The sequence below is a fragment of the Cyprinus carpio genome, chromosome B12 (genome assembly GCF_018340385.1).
Source record: "Cyprinus carpio isolate SPL01 chromosome B12, ASM1834038v1, whole genome shotgun sequence".
NCBI classification, from domain to species: Eukaryota; Metazoa; Chordata; class Actinopteri; order Cypriniformes; family Cyprinidae; genus Cyprinus; species Cyprinus carpio.
In genome coordinates this window covers 3,269,874-3,289,294 of record NC_056608.1, presented here as the reverse complement: position 1 = coordinate 3,289,294, position 19,421 = coordinate 3,269,874, and the positions used below count along the sequence as shown (strand labels likewise).

The window sequence follows — 19,421 nt, the reverse complement described above, 5'->3', positions numbered from 1 at the left end:
AGGAGATCAAAGGCAGAGCAAATTCTAACAGTCCTCATAGCTTTCTTAACTGATATTTTCGTTTGTGGGGTCAGAGTCATAATACCCAAATATAATGTTTTTCATATGTACTGAGAAGCCTGGCAAAATCTTGCTTGACAAACACACCAATATCATCCCAAAGTTTCTGAGTGTAGTGACATGACCAAAATAAGTGTACAGTTTCTTCAGAACTCGAACAAAAAGAGCTTGTAAAATCAATGTCAGATTTAAATCTTTATATAAACTTCTTTACAGTGTACAACCTGTGTATGAGCTTAAAATACATTTCTTTCACTTTGTTTGTGAGAAAGAATTTTTGCGGTAGAGACCAGATTATTTTCCAATTAAGGTTACCGAACAAATTATTCCAAAAGGAGATCACAGGTGGAACAGAAATCAGATTCTTAAGAAATAAAGACCGTATTTTATCATTTTTGGCTTTCGACTCAGAGAAACAAATTTGACCAACAGGAGTATCACAAGGATGCAGTAGATACTGAGGAGCCATTACAGTTTTTTAGAAGCATACATGAACCAGAGGGGATGCTCCCAACACTGTAGCAAATTCTTTTGGGGTTATTGGTATTTGGAAAGAAATTCTGAGTACCTGAACAAAAGACCTTGCTCATTAAACAACTGCTCCACCAAAATTAAACCATTACTGAACCAACTATCATAAAACAGAGATTTATTCTTGAATAAAATGTTCTTATTGTTCCAAATAAAACATCTTTGTTGTGAAAAGTTATGCTTATAAATTAGTGTCCATGCTAAGAGAACCTGTCGATGAAAGTTGGAAAGTTTAATAGGGAGTTTATTAAGAGAAAATTAAGGCCATATGAGGAAAAACATTCCAAATTGAAGATGGTTGGGCTAAATATTGGTTCAGCCAATTAATTTTGAATGTATTGTTGAGGGAATCAAAATCAATAAAGTTCAGACCACCATTATAATACGCATTTAAAATAACTGATTTTCTCAAATAATGAGATTAATTTTTCCATAGGAATTTTATTAGAACCTCATTAATTAATTTAGACACCCTCTTACCCACAAAAAAATACTCAGCCTTTTAGTAACCTCTGCCTTAGTGAGCAACATTCACACTTTTAGTGACATATCGCTAAAAAAAAAATAAATAAATCTTCAACAAAAATAACCACAGGGCTGGACTGGGACAAAAAATCAGCCCTGGACTTCATCCAGACCGGCCCACTATGCATGTAAACATACATACATTAATCTGCATGTAAAATTACTGATTAGAATTTATTTACTATCAAAACCAAGAAAAAACTATTAAAGTAATAAACAAAGAAAATGCAAATGATTTTTATCAGGCTTTATTGTAAATATCTAAAGGTCTGCTTATTATTCTAATAGAAATATTAATGCTTAGGGTACACAATTTCTGCTGTAACTATATTTCATGAGGTGCAACATCACTGCCAGGGCCTACAGGAGAAGCTTAGTAAACAGTTCACTTTTCTCTGCAACTTTGTCAATGATCACATCAGAGTCAAGAGAGAAAAGGATGTCCCTCTCTGTTGCCATCAACATAAAAGCTTCCAAGTGCTCCTGTGAAAGCTTGCTTCTGAGTCTGGTTTTAATGAACTTAAGCGTTGAAAAATGTGCGTTCACAGGCAACCTGAGTGATTGACAGGGTGAGCAAGAACTTGTATGCCAGACCTAGGAGGTGGTAGGCATTTGACATCAGATTGAACCTCCCGAGAATCTGATAGCAACACAGTGCACATTCATTACATGAGGAACACTCCTTGCATTGGATTTCAACCCCCTCATCTTCTGTCTTGTCTTCCAATGTTTTGACCTTGTATTCATCTAGTGGATACATTTTCAATTTTTCCCACTGTAGAACAAAATTTCTAAATTCACATTGTAAATTCTCAGCAGTTGCTTCACTGTCAAACCTCAACAGACATTTGCTAAGCTCTTGGAACATCAATGGTGGAAGAGAGGATGTCTTTAACTGAGTGAAGTTCCTTGGGTCTAGAAATGCAAGGTCAGCATAGAGTGTTCCATGACCCAGAAACCTCCTGTGTAGTGTCTCAGTAGCTGTGTCCATGATCTGATTATGGACTGTAAACTTCATAAACCTTTTCTGGATTTGTGACAGTTTCAGCATGAGGAATCTCTCCAGGCCTGGTTGTCTTCTTCCTCCTCCTTTTTGATGGTAATGCAGACTCAACTTCCAGCTCTATCTCTTTGTCTTACTCCTGCAATTTTTCATTTGCCCACAGAACAAATTTCCCTGCAGCTGCATTGACTGAGGCAAAGTCTCTTGACATGCTTTTCAGGCTTTCATGTGTTGCCATAACCATTCTGTGGGCAGACAAAATATCCATCTGTTGTGTTTGGAGGTATTTGGACAGTGGTGATGTCTGCTCAAATATCCTGAGGAAGGTTTGTGCTGTCAGTATCATCTCATACTTAAGTAGAGCCTCAACAAATCCTCGTGCTTGAACGCGAGCAGTTGTTTTCATGGTCATATCCTCTTGTATCGCCGTCAATGCAAGGATGACATCCACATAGAGACAATTATCTGGATTTGAAAAAAATCCAAACACTTTCCTGAGAGCATTATCTTTGGCCCACCACCTTGTCTCGCCAATTGGTGAGAGTCGCCTCTGGTGCCTGCCCTGGCTCTCACTTTCCCACACATTCATCCTTTTGTATGACTCGCGAAAGAACACCGCAATATCATTGAGAACTGCAAACAGTGAACCACTTTCTATTACTGTTTGGGTTGTGTCAGCCAGAACTAGGTTGAGTACATGCGCATAACACCAAACATGCACTTGATTTGGTGCCACTTTGGACATCTGAGTAGAAAAGCCTTTGTATTGGCCTTGCATATTAGATGCACCATCTGTAGCATGTCCGATGCACTTGCTCAGATCCAAATTGAGCTTCTCAGCAAGCTCTGAAACAAGACTGACAAAATATTGCCCAGTCGATTCCTTACACTTGACAATGCTGATAAGCCTTTCATGAATTTTGTCTGTAACATATCGTACAACAACAGAACACTGATCTTGTGAGGTGATGTCTTGTGTGGTGTCAATCTGAAGTGAGAACATTTCAGCATTCTTTATGTCTCTCACAATGGTCTCCTGGATAAGCTGCTGAATGGTGTTAATGACAGAATTAATGGTTCTTGCAGACAGTAATGAAACCATGGAACCTCTGCCTTTTGCCCCAGTTTGATGAATCTTCTTGGATTTTTCGATACATTCCTTTAAATGCTCTTTTAGACAGATGTCATACTTGCTTAACAGGACTATAACCTCCAAGAAGTTACCATGATCAATATTGAAGTCATCAAGCATGTATGCAGCCTCATTCTCTGACCTATAGCTAAGGCCTCTTTTGCCAATAATTTTTACAACATCAACTACACGCTCCAGTACTTGTCGTTTCTTTCGGATTTGTTTCCTGCGTGAGGACAACTGACTTCCACTAAGTAAGTCTTTCACATCAGATTTTGAGGCATTTAAAAAGTATGCTTCCGCACAAGTTTTGTGAGCCATGCTCTTTTCATGTTCCTCTAAGCGCTGATGCACGTTTCCAGTCTTTCATACCACTAATGAAGGGAGATTTGTCAGTTGACTTGGCAAATGCTAAGCAGACAGAGCAATGTAATGCATGACGTTCTTGGCGGTAAGTAAGCCACCTTCTATTAGTGCCATCCTTGCAACAGAACACTTTTTGCACTACTGGATTACTTGATGTTTGTTGAGGATGATACTCAAAAAAGGTCTTCAAGCTTTCATGGTGGGGACGAATGTAGTAATCAATTTGTTCCTTAGTGTTTTCACTTTCCTCTACTGTGTATGTTCTTACTTCTCCACTCTCTCCTATTCTTCCATGTACTCTATCCTCTACTCCATCATGTGTTCTTTCTTTTCCTCTGTCTTTTTCCCTCTCTTCTCTATCCTGTCTACTCTCATCTCCTTTCTCTTCTTCACATTCTTCTCCTGCCTCATGCCCTCTCTCCTCTCCCCTCTCCTCTAATGCGGACCTACTGGCCCTAGCCTGAGAATAAACACAGATGATGTCACAAACGCACAAAAATAGATACAATATGTTCTAAACACTGCACCAAAAAAAAATTGACGGTGATTCATGTTCTTACCCAGGGCTAAAATACTCAAATTTAAGTTTATAATGGCAAAAAAAAAAAGAGTATGCAGTAAAGAAAAAGTCACATGCACCACTTTTCAGAATAATTACAAATAGAACATTTTAGGACCTGAAAAAAGCTAGTTGTGGAGCTGACTGGAAATCCTGAAGAGGTTTTTAAGCTTATTCTATTATTTATGTATATATTATTGTATTTATTGTTTTTTTTATATTAATTTACACAAATTACCTCGGACCTGTTGGCTGCTGATAGTAGTATTAAGACCACTGATCTACAGTAAATGTGATTTATAAAGACCACTGATCTACAATAAAATAAAAGATTAATTAAGAAAAAGAACATTGCGTAGTGATTTATTTTTCTTAACATAATCAAAGGCCTTTAAAAATCCATGAAGTAGACTGGCTTATCTATTCAAATGCAGAGCTCAATGCTAGGGTTCAAAATTGTACTTGCCCTGCCAAAAATAAATACATAAACAAAAATAAAAATAAAATAGCTATTGTTTTCTTTGTAAATAAGCTGCAATCTCATTTCACAATTCCAATTTCAATACCACAATAAACTATTAAGTTCAAACATTACTGAAGACAAGTGAACAGTCAGTAATAAAATAAGAAAAAAAATCATAAATAGCACCATTTTCAGGTACAGATATTGCATAATCAAATGTAAAATACTTCACTTAACATACATACATATATATATATATCCTTGTTAAAGATATCCTTGTTAAAGCTGTTAGTCAAGAGCAGTGAGTTATTTCTCTTTGTCTTTTGTTCACATTAATGACACAGACAGACGGTAGGTATAAGGCTTCTGCCTGGCACTTAAAGGGATTTTTTTTTCTCAATTGATTACAAATTAAAAAAATATATCTCACATAAATGCTGTAAACATACAGAGACAGAGCATCAGCTGGTATTATTAAAGGTTTCAAATAACTAGTTTAAATTAAATATAATGCAGTTTTCATTATAATAACAATTATTTAATGACACAAGTGAAATATAATAAATATGTAATGTAGTGCACATATTTAGCAAAATACTCCTTTCTATGGCTTTCTCAACTAACCTGCTATGGTCTTTAAATTGCTTTCGTGAGGTAAATGTAACGTTCTGTGACATAATTGTTCTCCTGCTGTTTTATTGACTGATTGATCGATATTATTTAAGAGGCATATATATCTTTCGGTAAGTTGTACTGTATTTTTAAACAAAAAGTAACAGATGATCGGTTTACTTGAACTGAGGCGCTAAAGCGATGTCACGTCACATTTTTTAGCGCCAAAACGGTATTGTCTGAATTTCATAATAAAATGGACAGTCATTTATATAGATTAGTAAGGTGGCCTATTACAGCTGGAATATCGTAACTGTTTAAAACAAAACAATGCAGTAGCCTAACGTTACGTGTATCATTAACTGTCTGTCTCACCTCAGCAGTCAGGCCCGCCCTGCTGACATCTTCACTGAAGTCTTTTGCCGGCCTTCCAGCAAATAATTCATTTATCTTGACACATTTGGTGGCATCTGCCTCAAGTGCTTGTCGTTTTCTCTCTCTCAACTTCTCGGCCCCTCCTTTACGCTTAGAGATTTTATTCTTTAACATATTTAATTTCGTTGCACATCATCACATCGCTGCAGTTGTAAAGCGGGCGCTTTTCAAGGCTAGAACTTGAGTCTGATTGGCCAATACTGGTCACGTGTGCTCATCCCAGGTTTAGACCTCACAATCACACAGCAATCATCGGCTTCATGCGGCTTCATGAGAGAGACGCATAAGCCCGGAATTGGACTATACAACAATATACTTACGAATATATTTACGATTAATAATGATTTAAAAACAATACATAACGCACCGGCCCAACCAGACCGCGGCCCACCGGGAATCTCCCGGTAGTCCCGATGGCCAGTACATGCCTGGTTTTGGTAATAGTTTTGAAGTTTGCTGAACACCTATATTCATCTTTAGTAATTAGTATACCAAGATACAGTATGTTACCCTATTCTTGACAGCAATATCCTCAATTGAAGTAAGAGAACAATCTTTAATTGGTAGCAATTCGCATTTATTAAAGTTTAAATTTAATCCTGAAGCTTTAGAAAAAGTCTGAAGAATACCCAAAGCCTTCACTTATCTCCAGATCAGACCAGCGCTGCTCTTCCGGCGGGGTCTCTGTAGTTCCGCTCCAGGCCGGCGGGAGGCGGAAGAGCGCGGCCGCTGCAGGTTTGGCGCGCCTCTGTCGCTTCCGCTTTCTCTCCGGAAAGATCCGACAACGCTTTGACGCACGCCGTCAGTTGTGCTTACAAAATCGCAAATCTGGATCTAAAATCTGCACAAAGGGATTTCACAAACGAGAGATCTGTCGTTTCCAGCAGAGAACAGGTAGGTCCCGGAGTGTCGCGCGGCAGTCGTCGGTTTAGCGGCGGTGTTGAAGGCCTGGACACGGCCCTGATGCAGACACTCATTGTGCCGCACGTGTGTTTACAGACACCGCTTACTGGCGACTTATTTCCATTAGTGCCCGATCATTGGTCTTTTATCAGCGGTGAGGTGATCAGTATAAACATTAAACGTGACGGATAAGAGTGAGTGTTACTGGATAAGAGCTTTTAGGAACTAACGTTACAGGGCTTTTTTTTTTTTTTACATCCCGAGTAATTTTCCGTGTAACTAATGTCATTAATTGCTGGTGTGCTTATTTGTGTCGTTTATTCTCGTGACATCAGTCTAAAGAAGGCCGTGTGGGTGTGAGACTGGGTCACTCTCTCATTCTTTTGTTTTTCTGATGTCAGTGTTAGCAGGAGTCTGTAATGTCGCGTTTTTTCGCCACCGGATCCGACAGCGAGTCGGAGGAATCTTCTTCCGCCGATGAGATCACCCCCAAAGCGACCGGGACTACTTTCAATAAGCAGTGAGTCTGTTTTTGTCAATGTGCTGATTGTGCTTACTGTAATATTGCCTTGGCAGGTAAAAACAACAACAGAAGCTAGTAAATTAAACTTCCCACTCTCTTCTGACTTCATCTTTCTATATTTTGTATTTTGGAAAGTTGATTTGATTTGCCAATATAGATGATTAAAATAGTAAAATATGACTGATTAATCAAATGGCGGTTTTTAAAATAATTGTGAACAAAAACTTTCTCCAGAATGTAAAATAGTAATGAACTTTAAACAATCACATACATGGCTTAAGCATAAAAATGTTTTATAATTGTCAAACTGAATTAAATTACATTGAAAGGAAGGCTCGTCACTACTTACTTTACTCTGCCGTTCAAGAGTTTGGGATCAGTAAGGTTTTTAATATTTTTTAAAGAAGTTTCTTATGCTCATCAAGGCTGTATCTGTTTGATCAAAAATGCAGAAAAAAAAATTATTTTGTGAAATATTGCGATTTAAAATTCTGTTTTGGAATCAATGTAGGAAACGGTTGTTGTGCTTAATATTTTTTGGGACCTGTGATGTATTTTTTATTTTTTTCAGGATTCCTTGCTAAATAAAAAGTTAAAAAAGAACAGTGTTTACTCAAAATTAATTTTTTGTTACAATATATACTACTGTTCAAAGGTTTGGAGTGAGTAAATTTTTTCTCCTTTTTTTATATAAAAAAAATTCATACATTTTGTTCAGAAAATATGTTAAATTTATATAAAGTAATAGTAAAGACTTGTATTGTTACAAAATATTTATATTTTGAAAAAAAGATTTTCTTATTAACTTTATTCATCAAAGAAAAGAGTAGCACAAGTTCAAAAAAAAACAGTGCAACAGCTTGAACACTGATTAAAAAAACAAAATCATATTATTATGATTTCTGAAGATCATGTGACACTGAAGACTGGAGTAATGATGCTGAAAATACAGCTGCACATCACAGAAATAAATTACAGTTTAAAGTATATTAAAATAGGAATCCAATATTGGAAATTGCAATAATATTTGCAGAGACTTCATTGAAAAAAAAAAACATTAAAAATCTTACTGATCCCAAACTTTTGAACGGCAGTGTATATTATAAGAAAGAAACAAAGACAAAAAGTGATTTATATATTTAAGAGGTCTTAAATTTGACGATAGAAAAACAAGAATCACAAGATGGCTTAATTTATATTGATTATTTATATGGAGAAAAAAAAATACACACACACACACACACACACACACACACACACACACACACACATATATTAATCTTTTATACTGTAAGTGACAAACAAAACAGAATTAAATTAATTAATCACAATTATTTGTAATGCAGTAAAACAGCAGAACAAAATTCATGAGCTTTTTTTTTTTTAGTACTACAAAAATTTTAACTTTTTCTGGTTTAGTTTTAGTTGATTATAACCCAGTTTGTGAGGTGGAGGGTGGTTCTGTGTTACTGTATTGAGTTGAGCTGCGGTCGTCTCTGCAGGGATCTGCTGCTGAGCGATGATGAGGAGGACACCAAGAGAGTGGTGCGCAGCGCCAAAGACAAGAGGTGAGCGCAGAACACACTCCGCCACGACTCCAGAACACACACCAACCACATCTCTAGGACACACACCAACCACATCTCTAGGACACACACCAACCACATCTCTAGGACACACACCAACCACGACTCCAGAACACACTCCAACCACATCTCTAGAACACACACCGCCACGACTCCAGAACACACACCGCCACGACTCCAGAACACACACCAACACGACTCCAGAACACACACCAACCACATCTCTAGAACACACTCCGCCACGACTCCAGAACACACACCACGCCACGACTCCAGAACACACACCGCCACTACTCCAGAACACACACCAACCACATCTCTAGAACACACACCACCACGACTCCAGAACACACACCGCCACGACTCCAGAACACACACCAACCACATCTCTAGAACACACACCACCACGACCTCCAGAACACACACCGCCACGACTCCAGAACACACACCGCCACGACTCCAGAACACACACCAACCACATCTCCAGAACACACACCACCACGACTCCAGAACACACACCAACCACATGTCTAGAACACACACCGCCACGACTCCAGAACACACACCGCCACGACTCCAGAACACACTCCAACCACATCTCTAGAACACACACCGCCACGACTCCAGAACACACACCAACCACATCTCTAGAACACACACCGCCACGACTCCAGAACACACACCGCCACGACTCCAGAACACACACCGCCACGACTCCAGAACACACACCGCCACGACTCCAGAACACACACCGCCACGACTCCAGAACACACACCAACCACATCTCTAGAACACACACCACCACGACTCCAGAACACACACCGCCACGACTCCAGAACACACACCAACCACATCTCCAGAACACACCAACCACATCTCTAGAACACACTCCAACCACATCTCTAGAACACACTCCAACCACATCTCCAGAACACACACACCACCACGACTCCAGAACACACACCGCCACGACTCAAGAACACACTCCAACCACGACTCCGGAACACACTCCAACCACGACTCCGGAACACACACCAACCACATCTCTGGAACACACACGCCGCCACGACTCCAGAACACACACACAACCACATCTCTAGAACACACACCAACCACGACTCCGGAACACACACCAACCACGACTCCGGAACACACACCAACCACGACTCCGGAACACACACCGCCACGACTCCGGAACACACACCAACCACGACTCAACAAAACACTACAACAAAAACCAAACAAAACACTAGAACACACACCAACCACATCTCTAGAACACACACCAACCACATCTCTAGAACACACACCGCCACGACTCCAGCCACGACTCCAGAACACACACCGCCAACACACTCCACCACGACCAAACAACACACACCAACCACATCTCTAGAACACACACCAACCACATCTCTAGAACACACACCGCCACGACTCCAGAACACACACCGCCACGACTCCAGAACACACTCCGCCACGACTCCAGAACACACACACCGCCACGACTCCAGAACACACTCCGCCACGACTCCGGAACACACACAGCCACGACTCCAGAACACACACCAACCACGACTCCAGAACACACTCCAACCACATCTCTAGAACACACTCCAAGCACATCTCTAGAACACACTCCAAGCACATCTCTAGAACACACTCCACCACGACTCCAGAACACACTCCAACCACATCTCTAGAACACACTCCAAGCACATCTCTAGAACACACTCCAAGCACATCTCTAGAACACACACCACCATGACTCCAGAACACACCAACCATATCTCTAGAACACACACTGCCAAGACTCCAGAACACACACCAACCACATCTCTAGGACACACACCAACCACGACTCCGGAACACACTCCAACCACGACTCCGGAACACACTCCAACCACGACTCCGGAACACACTCCAACCACGACTCCACACAACACACAGCCACGACTCCAGAACACACACCAACCACGACTCCAGAACACACACCGCCACGACTCCAGAACACACTCCGCCACGACTCCAGAACACACTCCGCCACGACTCCAGAACACACTCCGCCACGACTCCAGAACACACACCAGCCACGACTCCAGAACACACACCGCCACGACTCCAGAACACACACCGCCACGACTCCAGAACACACACAGCCACGACTCCAGAACACACACCAACCACGACTCCAGAACACACTCCGCCACGACTCCAGAACACACACACGCCACGACTCCAGAACACACACAGCCACGACTCCAGAACACACACCAACGCACACACAAAAACACACACAAACACGACTCCAGAACACACTCCGCCACGACTCCGGAACACACACCGCCACGACTCCGGAACACACACCAGCCACAACTCCGGAACACACACCAACCACGACTCCAGAACACACACCAACCACATCTCTAGAACACACTCCAACCACATCTCTAGAACACACTCCAACCACATCTCTAGAACACACACCAACCACGACTCCAGAACACACACCCCAACACACTCCAAAGAACACACTCCAAGCACATCTCTAGAACACACTCCAAGCACATCTCTAGAACACACACCAACCATGACTCCAGAACACACCAACCATATCTCTAGAACACACACACTGCCAAGAATCCAGAACACACACCAACCACATCTCTAGAACACACTCCGCCACGACTCCGGAACACACACCAACCACGACTCCGGAACACACTCCAACCACGACTCCAGAACACACACCACCACGACTCCAGAACACACTCCACCACGACTCCAGAACACACTCCGCCACGACTCCGGAACACACACCACAACACACTTCCTAAACGTCTGTCTGGTGTCCACTGCATTCCAGGTTTGAGGAGCTCACCAACCTCATCAAGACGATCCGCAATGCCATGAAGATCCGAGATATGGCCAAGTGTCTGGAGGAGTTCGAGCAGCTGTGTCGAGCTTTCCTCAAGAGCAAAACCATCATGGACAAAGAAGGAGTGCCACAGTTCTACATCCGCCTGCTCGCTGATCTGGAGGATTATCTCAACCAGGTCTGTAGATCTACAGCACACAGAGTCACTGATTAATGCTTGGTCATCAGCCGTAAACCGCTTTTGCTTTCATGACAGCTGTGGGAGGACAAGGAGGGGAAGAAGAAGATGAACAAAAACAATGCCAAAGCCTTGAGCACACTTCGGCAGAAGATCCGCAAATACAACAAAGATTTTGAGACGGAGATCGCCAGCTATAAAGAGGTACAGAGCTGTAGCCCGGATGCTTTTAGTAGATGAGATATGAGCATGTTTATGAAATTTTACTGGGTTCAGCAGCTGCATAAAGCTTGTTACTCTTTCTGCATGAGCAATCCAGACGCGTACACGGATAGCGCAGACGCGGACTACTTGTATTTATACTACCGAAAGCGTACGCTGATGGTCCACTCCGCAACAAACATGTGAACAAATCATTGCCCAGCATTATCGCTCATCTGGCTGTCTTTATATTGTTTAATCGATGGATTGTACAGGCTCGAGTAGAAACGGGCTCCTTCACACAGCCTGCGCTTGTGCAGTTGGTGCTTTTGAAAAATGGGAGGCACGTGGATGTCCGCTCAGAGATGTCTGCACACTCTCCGATGACGATTTTTACGTCACGCATACCATTGTGGACTCACGAATGTGGAAAGTGTAACACAGACTTAAGTCTTAAATTCAGCTTAGACCATAAAAAATGGGTTAATATCTTAAATGGATAAACAAAAGTCTTATTTAGCATTTTAAATTTGGGGATGGAATAACAGGAAATGTGACCCCCTACTGTGATTGTTAAACTTATTTAATAAGTATTTATAAATAGACAAGGGGAAGTCGTGGCCTAATGGTTAGAGAGTATGACTCCTAACCCTAAGGTTGTGGGTTTGAGTCTCGGGCCGGTAATACCACGACTGAGGTGTCCTTGAGCAAGACACCGAACCCCCAACTGCTCCCCGGGCGCCGCAGCATAAATGATACCCACTGCTCCTGGTGTGTGTTCACGGTGAGTGTGTGTTCACAGTGTGTGTGTGTGCACTTTGGATGGGTTAAATGCAGAGCACGGATTCTGAGTATGGGTCACCATACTTGACTGTATGTCACGTTACTTTCACAAGTTTTTAATACTAAGAAGATAAGTAGTGCATTCTATGGGCTTGCAGGCTTTGATGTCCAGCGATTGTTTTTAAACTTCTGATAGTTAATTATGGCAGTGTTTTCTTTGTAGAGTGTACTGGGCTTGTTTATTATTAAAAACCCTGCATTGTGTGTGTGTGTGTGTGTGTGTGTGTATTATATACAAAATTATAAATGCAACACTTTTGTTTTTGCCCCCATTTTTCATGAGCTGAACTCAAAGATCTAAGACTTTTTCTATGTACACAAAATTTCTCTCAAATATTGTTCACAAATCTGTCTAAATCTGTGTTAGTGAGTACTTCTCATTTGCCGAGATAATCCATCATCCATATATATATACACACACACACTGGCCACTTTATTAGTACACCTTGCCAGTACCGGATTGGACCCCCTTTTGTCTTCAGAAATGCCTTAATTCTTTGTGACATTTCCAACACCTCGTTGAATCTATATTCCTCAGAGATTTTGGTCCATATTGGCATGATAGCATCACGCAGTTGCTGCAGATTTGTCGGCTGCACATCCATGATGCGAATCTCTCATTCCACCACATCACAAAGCTGCTCTATTGGGTTGAGATCTGGTGACTGTGGAGGCCATCTGAGTAAAGTGAACTCATGTTCAAGAAACCAGTCTGAGATGATCAGAGCTTTGTGACATGATGCATTATCCTGCTGGAAGTAGCCATCAGAAGATGGGCACACTGTAGTCATAAAGAGATGGACATGGTCAGCAACAATACTCAGGTAGACTGTGGTGTTTAAACCATGCTCAATTGATACAAAACGGGCCCAAAGTGTGCCAAGAAAATATCCCCCGCACCATTACACCACCAGCAGCCTGAACCATTGAGACAAGGCAGGATGGATCCATGCTTTCATGTTCTTTACGACAAATTCTGACTCTACCATCTGAATGTCGCAGCAGAAATCGAGACTCATCAGACCAGGCAACCTTTTCCAATCTTCTATTGTCCAATTTTGGTGAGCCTGTGTGAATCATAGCCTCCGTTTCCTGTTCTTAGCTGACAGGATCGGTACCCGGTGTGGTCTTCTGCTGCTGTAGTCCATCTGCTTCAGGGTTCAACGTGTTGTGTGTTCAGAGATTGGTCGTAACGAGTGGTTATTTGAGTTACTGTTGTCTTTCTCTCATCTCTTACCAGTCGGCCCATTCTCCTCTGACCTCTGACATCAACAAGACATTTCCGTCCACACAACTGCCGCTCACTGGATATTGTCTCTTTTTCAGACCATTCTCTGTAAACCCTAGAGATGCTTGTGCGTGAAAATCCCAGTAACTGAGCAGATTGTGAAATACTCAGACCAGTCCATCTGGCACCAACAACCATTCCACGTTCAAAGTCACTTAAATCCCCTTTCTTCCCCATTCTGATGCTCGGTCTGAACTTCAAGTCGTTTTCACCACGCCTAGATTTTTTTTTTTTGCTTTATTTTTTTTTATTCCTGGATATTATTGATATTTTGGGTCATGTAAATTGTGGCTTCTTTCTAGGCTGCTCTGTCACAGGAAGAAAATGCATAAAACATTAATGTAGTGATTTGTGTAGTGTTTTTTTTTTTTTCTTTTTTTGTCTTTCTAAGATATTGATATATTAGGAACCAATTTCAGTGCATAAATTGATTAGGACATGTATTCAGTATGTTGCAGGTCCCTTGTTTTGCAGTTGAATGTGTTCTAGAGCAGTGCTTCCCAAACCTGTCCTGGAGGACCCCCTGCACATTTTGTATGTCTCCCTAATCAGACTCTACTAACGAGCTGATGAGTGGAATCAGGTGTTAGATAGGGCCTCAGGATAGGTTTGGGAAGCACTGTTGAAAATTATTAATATGCATTTTTTCCTTATTGTCGTTACTGTATTGCAAAAATAAATAAATTTTCATTGCAAAAAAAAAGTGTTTATACCATCTGCTAGTGTGTTAAATTGGCTGTCTGGGTCTTGTTGTGTTTTCCTGCAGAACCCTGAGCAGTCGGCTGAGGAAGAGGAGAAGGATGACGCTGGCAGTGGTCAGTCTTCATCTCTGAGCTGCTGTCGAATGCCTTCAAGCTGTCTAATGAAGGTTGTGATGCTGTCTCCAGGCTTCATTTGCTTTTTCTTTCCTTGTGTGATGTGCAGCCTCGTCGTCGGGGAGCGATGATGATGATGATGAAGGCATCACTGCCAAGAGCTTATTGAAGAAGAAGCCTCAAGAAGAGGAGAAGAAGGCACCAGAGGCCAGCAAGTTCCTCAAGGGCGCTGCTGTAGGTCCAGACACCTCTTACAAGACTGGTTTAGGTGGTTTTTAAGAGTGTTGACGATGCAGCGCTTTGTCTTTGTGTCAGGATGAAGAGTCGGAGAGTGAGGATGATGAGGAGAGCGAGGACTGGGGCTCGGATTCGGTGGACAGCGGCAGCGAGAGCGAGGACAACGAAGGAGCGGCAGCATCGCTGGCGGTGGTTTTCCTCAAAAAGTATGTTATAACTATATATCTTTCCAAAATACATAGTATGAAATAAACAACAATATATTTTAGAAGCGATGCGGTATGAGGCAGTACCATTTATAAAGAGATATAGTAGTTTGATACCAGCACATCTGGAAAATATCTCGCAGAGGACACAAACTGAGCTGCTGCGGAGAAAGTGCATGATCCAGTTAGTTCTAAACATGTGACGAGCTTTATATTAAGAGCTTTAACAAAACTGGTAAGATATAGCATAGTTTATAGTTTAAAGCAGCTCGGACAGAAAGGCTGCGTGTGTTTGAGATGTGCTGTCTTTCTGAATGCATTTTATATTCTCCATCTCTAAATGTTAGAAAGTCATGGAAGATTTCCATTTTCCTGCCAGAAGTGCATGAGCTTCTGCTTTGGGTTTCTCCACACGTGCACCAAACAGACAGAGCACAATTATTCTGACTAAAATATACATTTTTCTGAAATATTTGTAGTTTGACTATATGTAGAATTTTAAACATAGAAGTGTATTATTTGTATGATATAAAGTGATTGTAATGAGGTAATCAAAATAGCCTTTTAACTCAATTAGTCTGTGCTTTTTTTATATATATATTTTCATTTTTAGTTTACTGAATTTAACTTGTGCTTTAAACTTATTATTTTTGTTTTTAGAATGAAGTGTTACAATTTTAGAATGTCATTTTTAACCCTTTTTGCACATAGTATATGCTTACATGTTTACATTTAGTTTATTTTTTCTCATAGCCTTTGATATGCATTTCGTTGGACAACATTGGGCAGGATGGGAAATTTGTTATATAAATAGATTTCTTTCTTTTTTAATTCAAATACAAAAATGTAGAAAATACCAAGAGATATACCATATATTGCAAAGCAGCCAAAAAATACTGAGATTTGAATTGTTGGTCATATGGCCCAGCCCCAGTTCAACCTCGAGCTGCTCCCTTCATGTGTTTCTCGATCCCTCACAGAGCTCAGGACAGTGACAAGCTGACCGACGACAAGAAGGACAGTCGGAGGAAGAAGCACAAGAAGAAGGAGCGTCTGGAGGAGGAGGCGGACGAAGAGGCAGAAGCGGAGGAGGGAGGCTGGGAGAAGGTGAAGGGCGGCGCGCCGATGGTGAAGGAGAAGCCCAAGATGTTCGCCAAAGGCACGGAGATCAACAGCGCTGTGGTGGTCAAGAAACTGACCGAGATCCTGCAGGCCAGAGGAAAGAAGGGAACGGACAGGTATCATCAGTGGACCGTTCAGCCATCTGTGACAGTGACTTCTATTGAAAAGAATCATACAATCTTTTTACATTTTAAATTAAATTTACATCTACAAAGATTCCCCCCTCCCATTTTTACCAAGTTATGCATTTTATTTATTTTTGGTTTTTCTATACACTATCGTTCAAAAGTTTGGGATTAGTAAGACTTTTTAAAGGGGTGCTATTATGCTTTTTTCACTTTTTTAACTTTAGTTAGTCTGTAATGTTGCTATTGGAGCATAAACAAGATCTGCAGAGTTACAAAGTCCACTTCAGAAGGAGATATTTTAACAGAAATCACTTTTCAAAAACTACAACGAACGACTCGTTTGGACTACAACGCATATTTTCCGAGATTTGTGACATCACAAAGATCGACGAATGGGACGAGACCTGGTTGAGCTGCACTAGAGAAGACAGAGAGAGTTTGTAGTTTGAATAGTGCTAGTCAGTATATAATTGTCAAATACAAAACATTTTATTTTTTAATATGCTGCTTTAATTTTTTATTAATGTTTTTTTTTTCTTTTAAATTTAAAGTTTTAATAATTTAGTTTTTTTTTTTTTTTTTTTTGTCTATAGTTTTTACTCATTTTTATTTTAGTTCGTTGTTTTAGTACTTCAGTAAAATGAAGATTACAAATGTTGCCTTTACTGAAAATAGAGTTAAATAAAGTACCATGTTATTTTGAGGTAAACAGACATAAACACAACAGAAATGTATTTGTTTGCTTGTGATTCAGAGCTGCTCAGATCGAGCTCCTCCACGCTCTGGCCGGCATCTCTAACGAGAATAACCTGGGCGAAGGCATCCTCATCAAGATCAAGTTCAACATCATCGCCTCTCTGTACGACTACAACCCCAACCTGGCCGCCTTCATGAAGGTGAGGGTCTCTCCGGTGCCGGTGCTCTCGCGCTCACCCCGTGCTTTAGCTCTGTGATTCTGCTTTCAGCCGGACATGTGGAAGAAGTGTCTGGAGTGCATCGACGAGCTGATGGACATCCTGTTTGCAAACAGCAACATCTTCATCGGAGAAAACATCGCGGAGGACAGCGAGAACCTGGCCATCTCTGACCAGGTGAGAGTCCGCAGGGTCTGTGCTTGCTTCGGACCAGACACCAGTGACGGCTGCCGTCACATTACCATTGCTTGGTGAAATTTGGTGTGCACAGAAGTTTTTCAGACTGGTTCTCAGTGAATCTGGAGATTTGGTTTGGTCCTCACGCTGCACAAAGTGTGACCCATTAAATATAACTAGAAAAAATTTATTAATAATAGTGATAATATTCGATTGGTGCAAATGAGGTCTGCTTTCACGCGAACCGCGGCAGCACACACCGTCTGATCCGGACTTTGGCTCTGGCCCCAGCAGATATAAACAAAACACTGTGGCGGTGTGAAGAAAATCCACCCCTTCCGTGCCCATATCGGGATGTTAAACAATTAATTGGAAATTATTATTATTATTATTATTATTGGCTATTTTTAAAAGGGGGCGGGGCTGCTCAATATGTCCCGCCCTCTCTTCCTGTTTCATTTGAAATTACGTCACCACAGAGAATAATGCTGCATGTTTCAAGGCACTTCAGGGGACCTTTAAAATCAGCAGGCTTTTATTTTGGCGGGTTGTGCTTCTGTGAAGAGCGTCAGTGAATGAAACGTCACAGTTTTGCATTGTGCTTTGAAAAAGGCAGCGGGTAGCCTGGATTTGTGCTTTCAGTGTGAATAGAAATCATATACAGTACAGCAGGGGTCGGCAAGTAAGTTTGGTATCAGGCCAAAAAATTGTTGCCACTAGATGACGGGCCAGAACATAGTCAGAGGATCATTTAAGAAATGTATTGATGAAAAATGCATCTGGAATTGCCTGTGACAGACTGTTACAGTGTCTATTGTAACTGATAGTGAGCTGTTACTCTGTTAAATCCTGCTAAATTCCTACCACATGACAAGCTAATAACATGGTTGTCAGCATTAAAAGGTATAATTGCTGCTTTTTGCAGTGCAGTTTTTGTTTGAGATGAACAAATTTCATTTGTATAACACTGTATTACATTTGTTTGGATACATCATTGAGAGAGCGATTGCGTGTGAATACGTGTTGAAGTACTTATTTAAATCATGCTTTCAGCTGAATATAATATTTTTATATTTATTTATATACATCTAGAAGGAACAAAGTCCTTGAGAACTATAACTTCACGCTCATGTCCATGGCCGTCATCATAGCCTTCACATTGTTTCTGATGCGTCTCTATCAAGCTAGCTGAATATGTTTAACATGTGAATTCTTGATAAATATGCAGTTATATTACGGGCTGTTGGCATGGATTGTACTCATGATGGAGCGAGTGAAAACCAGACGCTCCGACTTTAAAAAAGAAAATCTGCTCCTCGCTCCCGTCAGAATCACTCCGCTCCGCTCATACTCTGACTGTGAGTAACTGGTGCCAGATATTATTGCTGACGGGCCAGTATTGAAAAATAAGAACAAATGAACCAGTTACAAGTAAGAGCAAAATTAAATATAGGCCTATAAAACAAATATAGAAATATATAAAATAATATTTGCATATTCTTCACTCTGTGTTGCACCTTGATTTTTCATAGCCATTTGAAATTGAAGCAACCACTGCGTTTTAATCATGAATTGAAAAAAAGTGCAATGTTTGATTTATATTAGACTTTATGATTTCAAAATCTAAAGCAAAAACAGAATAACCTGACTTTAGTTTTGTGAGATTATGCTACAAACACCTGTATGAAGCAGAAACAGCAGACGGCTGAATGAGACGCAGATTCACTCTCTGACAG

The 19,421-nt window shown here is 41.0% G+C and overlaps 1 protein-coding gene and 1 long non-coding RNA gene across 3 annotated transcripts in view; one reads left to right on the top strand and one right to left on the bottom strand.

Annotated features, from left to right (window-relative positions):
* The first annotated feature begins 6,421 nt into the window (after positions 1 to 6,421).
* The window catches only part of LOC109053887 (eukaryotic translation initiation factor 3 subunit C-like), a 21,507-nt gene continuing 8,507 nt past the window's right edge, over positions 6,422 to 19,421 (top strand). For both annotated transcript variants that reach the window (XM_042734727.1, XM_042734726.1), the window contains exons 1-11: positions 6,422 to 6,580; positions 6,991 to 7,109; positions 8,615 to 8,680; positions 11,565 to 11,754; positions 11,833 to 11,958; positions 14,853 to 14,901; positions 15,011 to 15,135; positions 15,217 to 15,344; positions 16,325 to 16,582; positions 17,349 to 17,490; positions 17,560 to 17,685. In XM_042734727.1, coding sequence (XP_042590661.1) covers positions 7,009 to 7,109; positions 8,615 to 8,680; positions 11,565 to 11,754; positions 11,833 to 11,958; positions 14,853 to 14,901; positions 15,011 to 15,135; positions 15,217 to 15,344; positions 16,325 to 16,582; positions 17,349 to 17,490; positions 17,560 to 17,685 — 1,311 coding nt within the window. In that variant the 5' untranslated portion in view covers positions 6,422 to 6,580; positions 6,991 to 7,008. The remainder of the gene's footprint in view (positions 6,581 to 6,990; positions 7,110 to 8,614; positions 8,681 to 11,564; positions 11,755 to 11,832; positions 11,959 to 14,852; positions 14,902 to 15,010; positions 15,136 to 15,216; positions 15,345 to 16,324; positions 16,583 to 17,348; positions 17,491 to 17,559; positions 17,686 to 19,421) is intronic.
* On the bottom strand, positions 18,234 to 18,690 carry LOC122139053. The gene is made up of 2 exons (XR_006155956.1): positions 18,550 to 18,690; positions 18,234 to 18,484 (listed from the first exon to the last, which is right to left on the bottom strand). It is a non-coding gene; the product is annotated as an uncharacterized LOC122139053 (long non-coding RNA).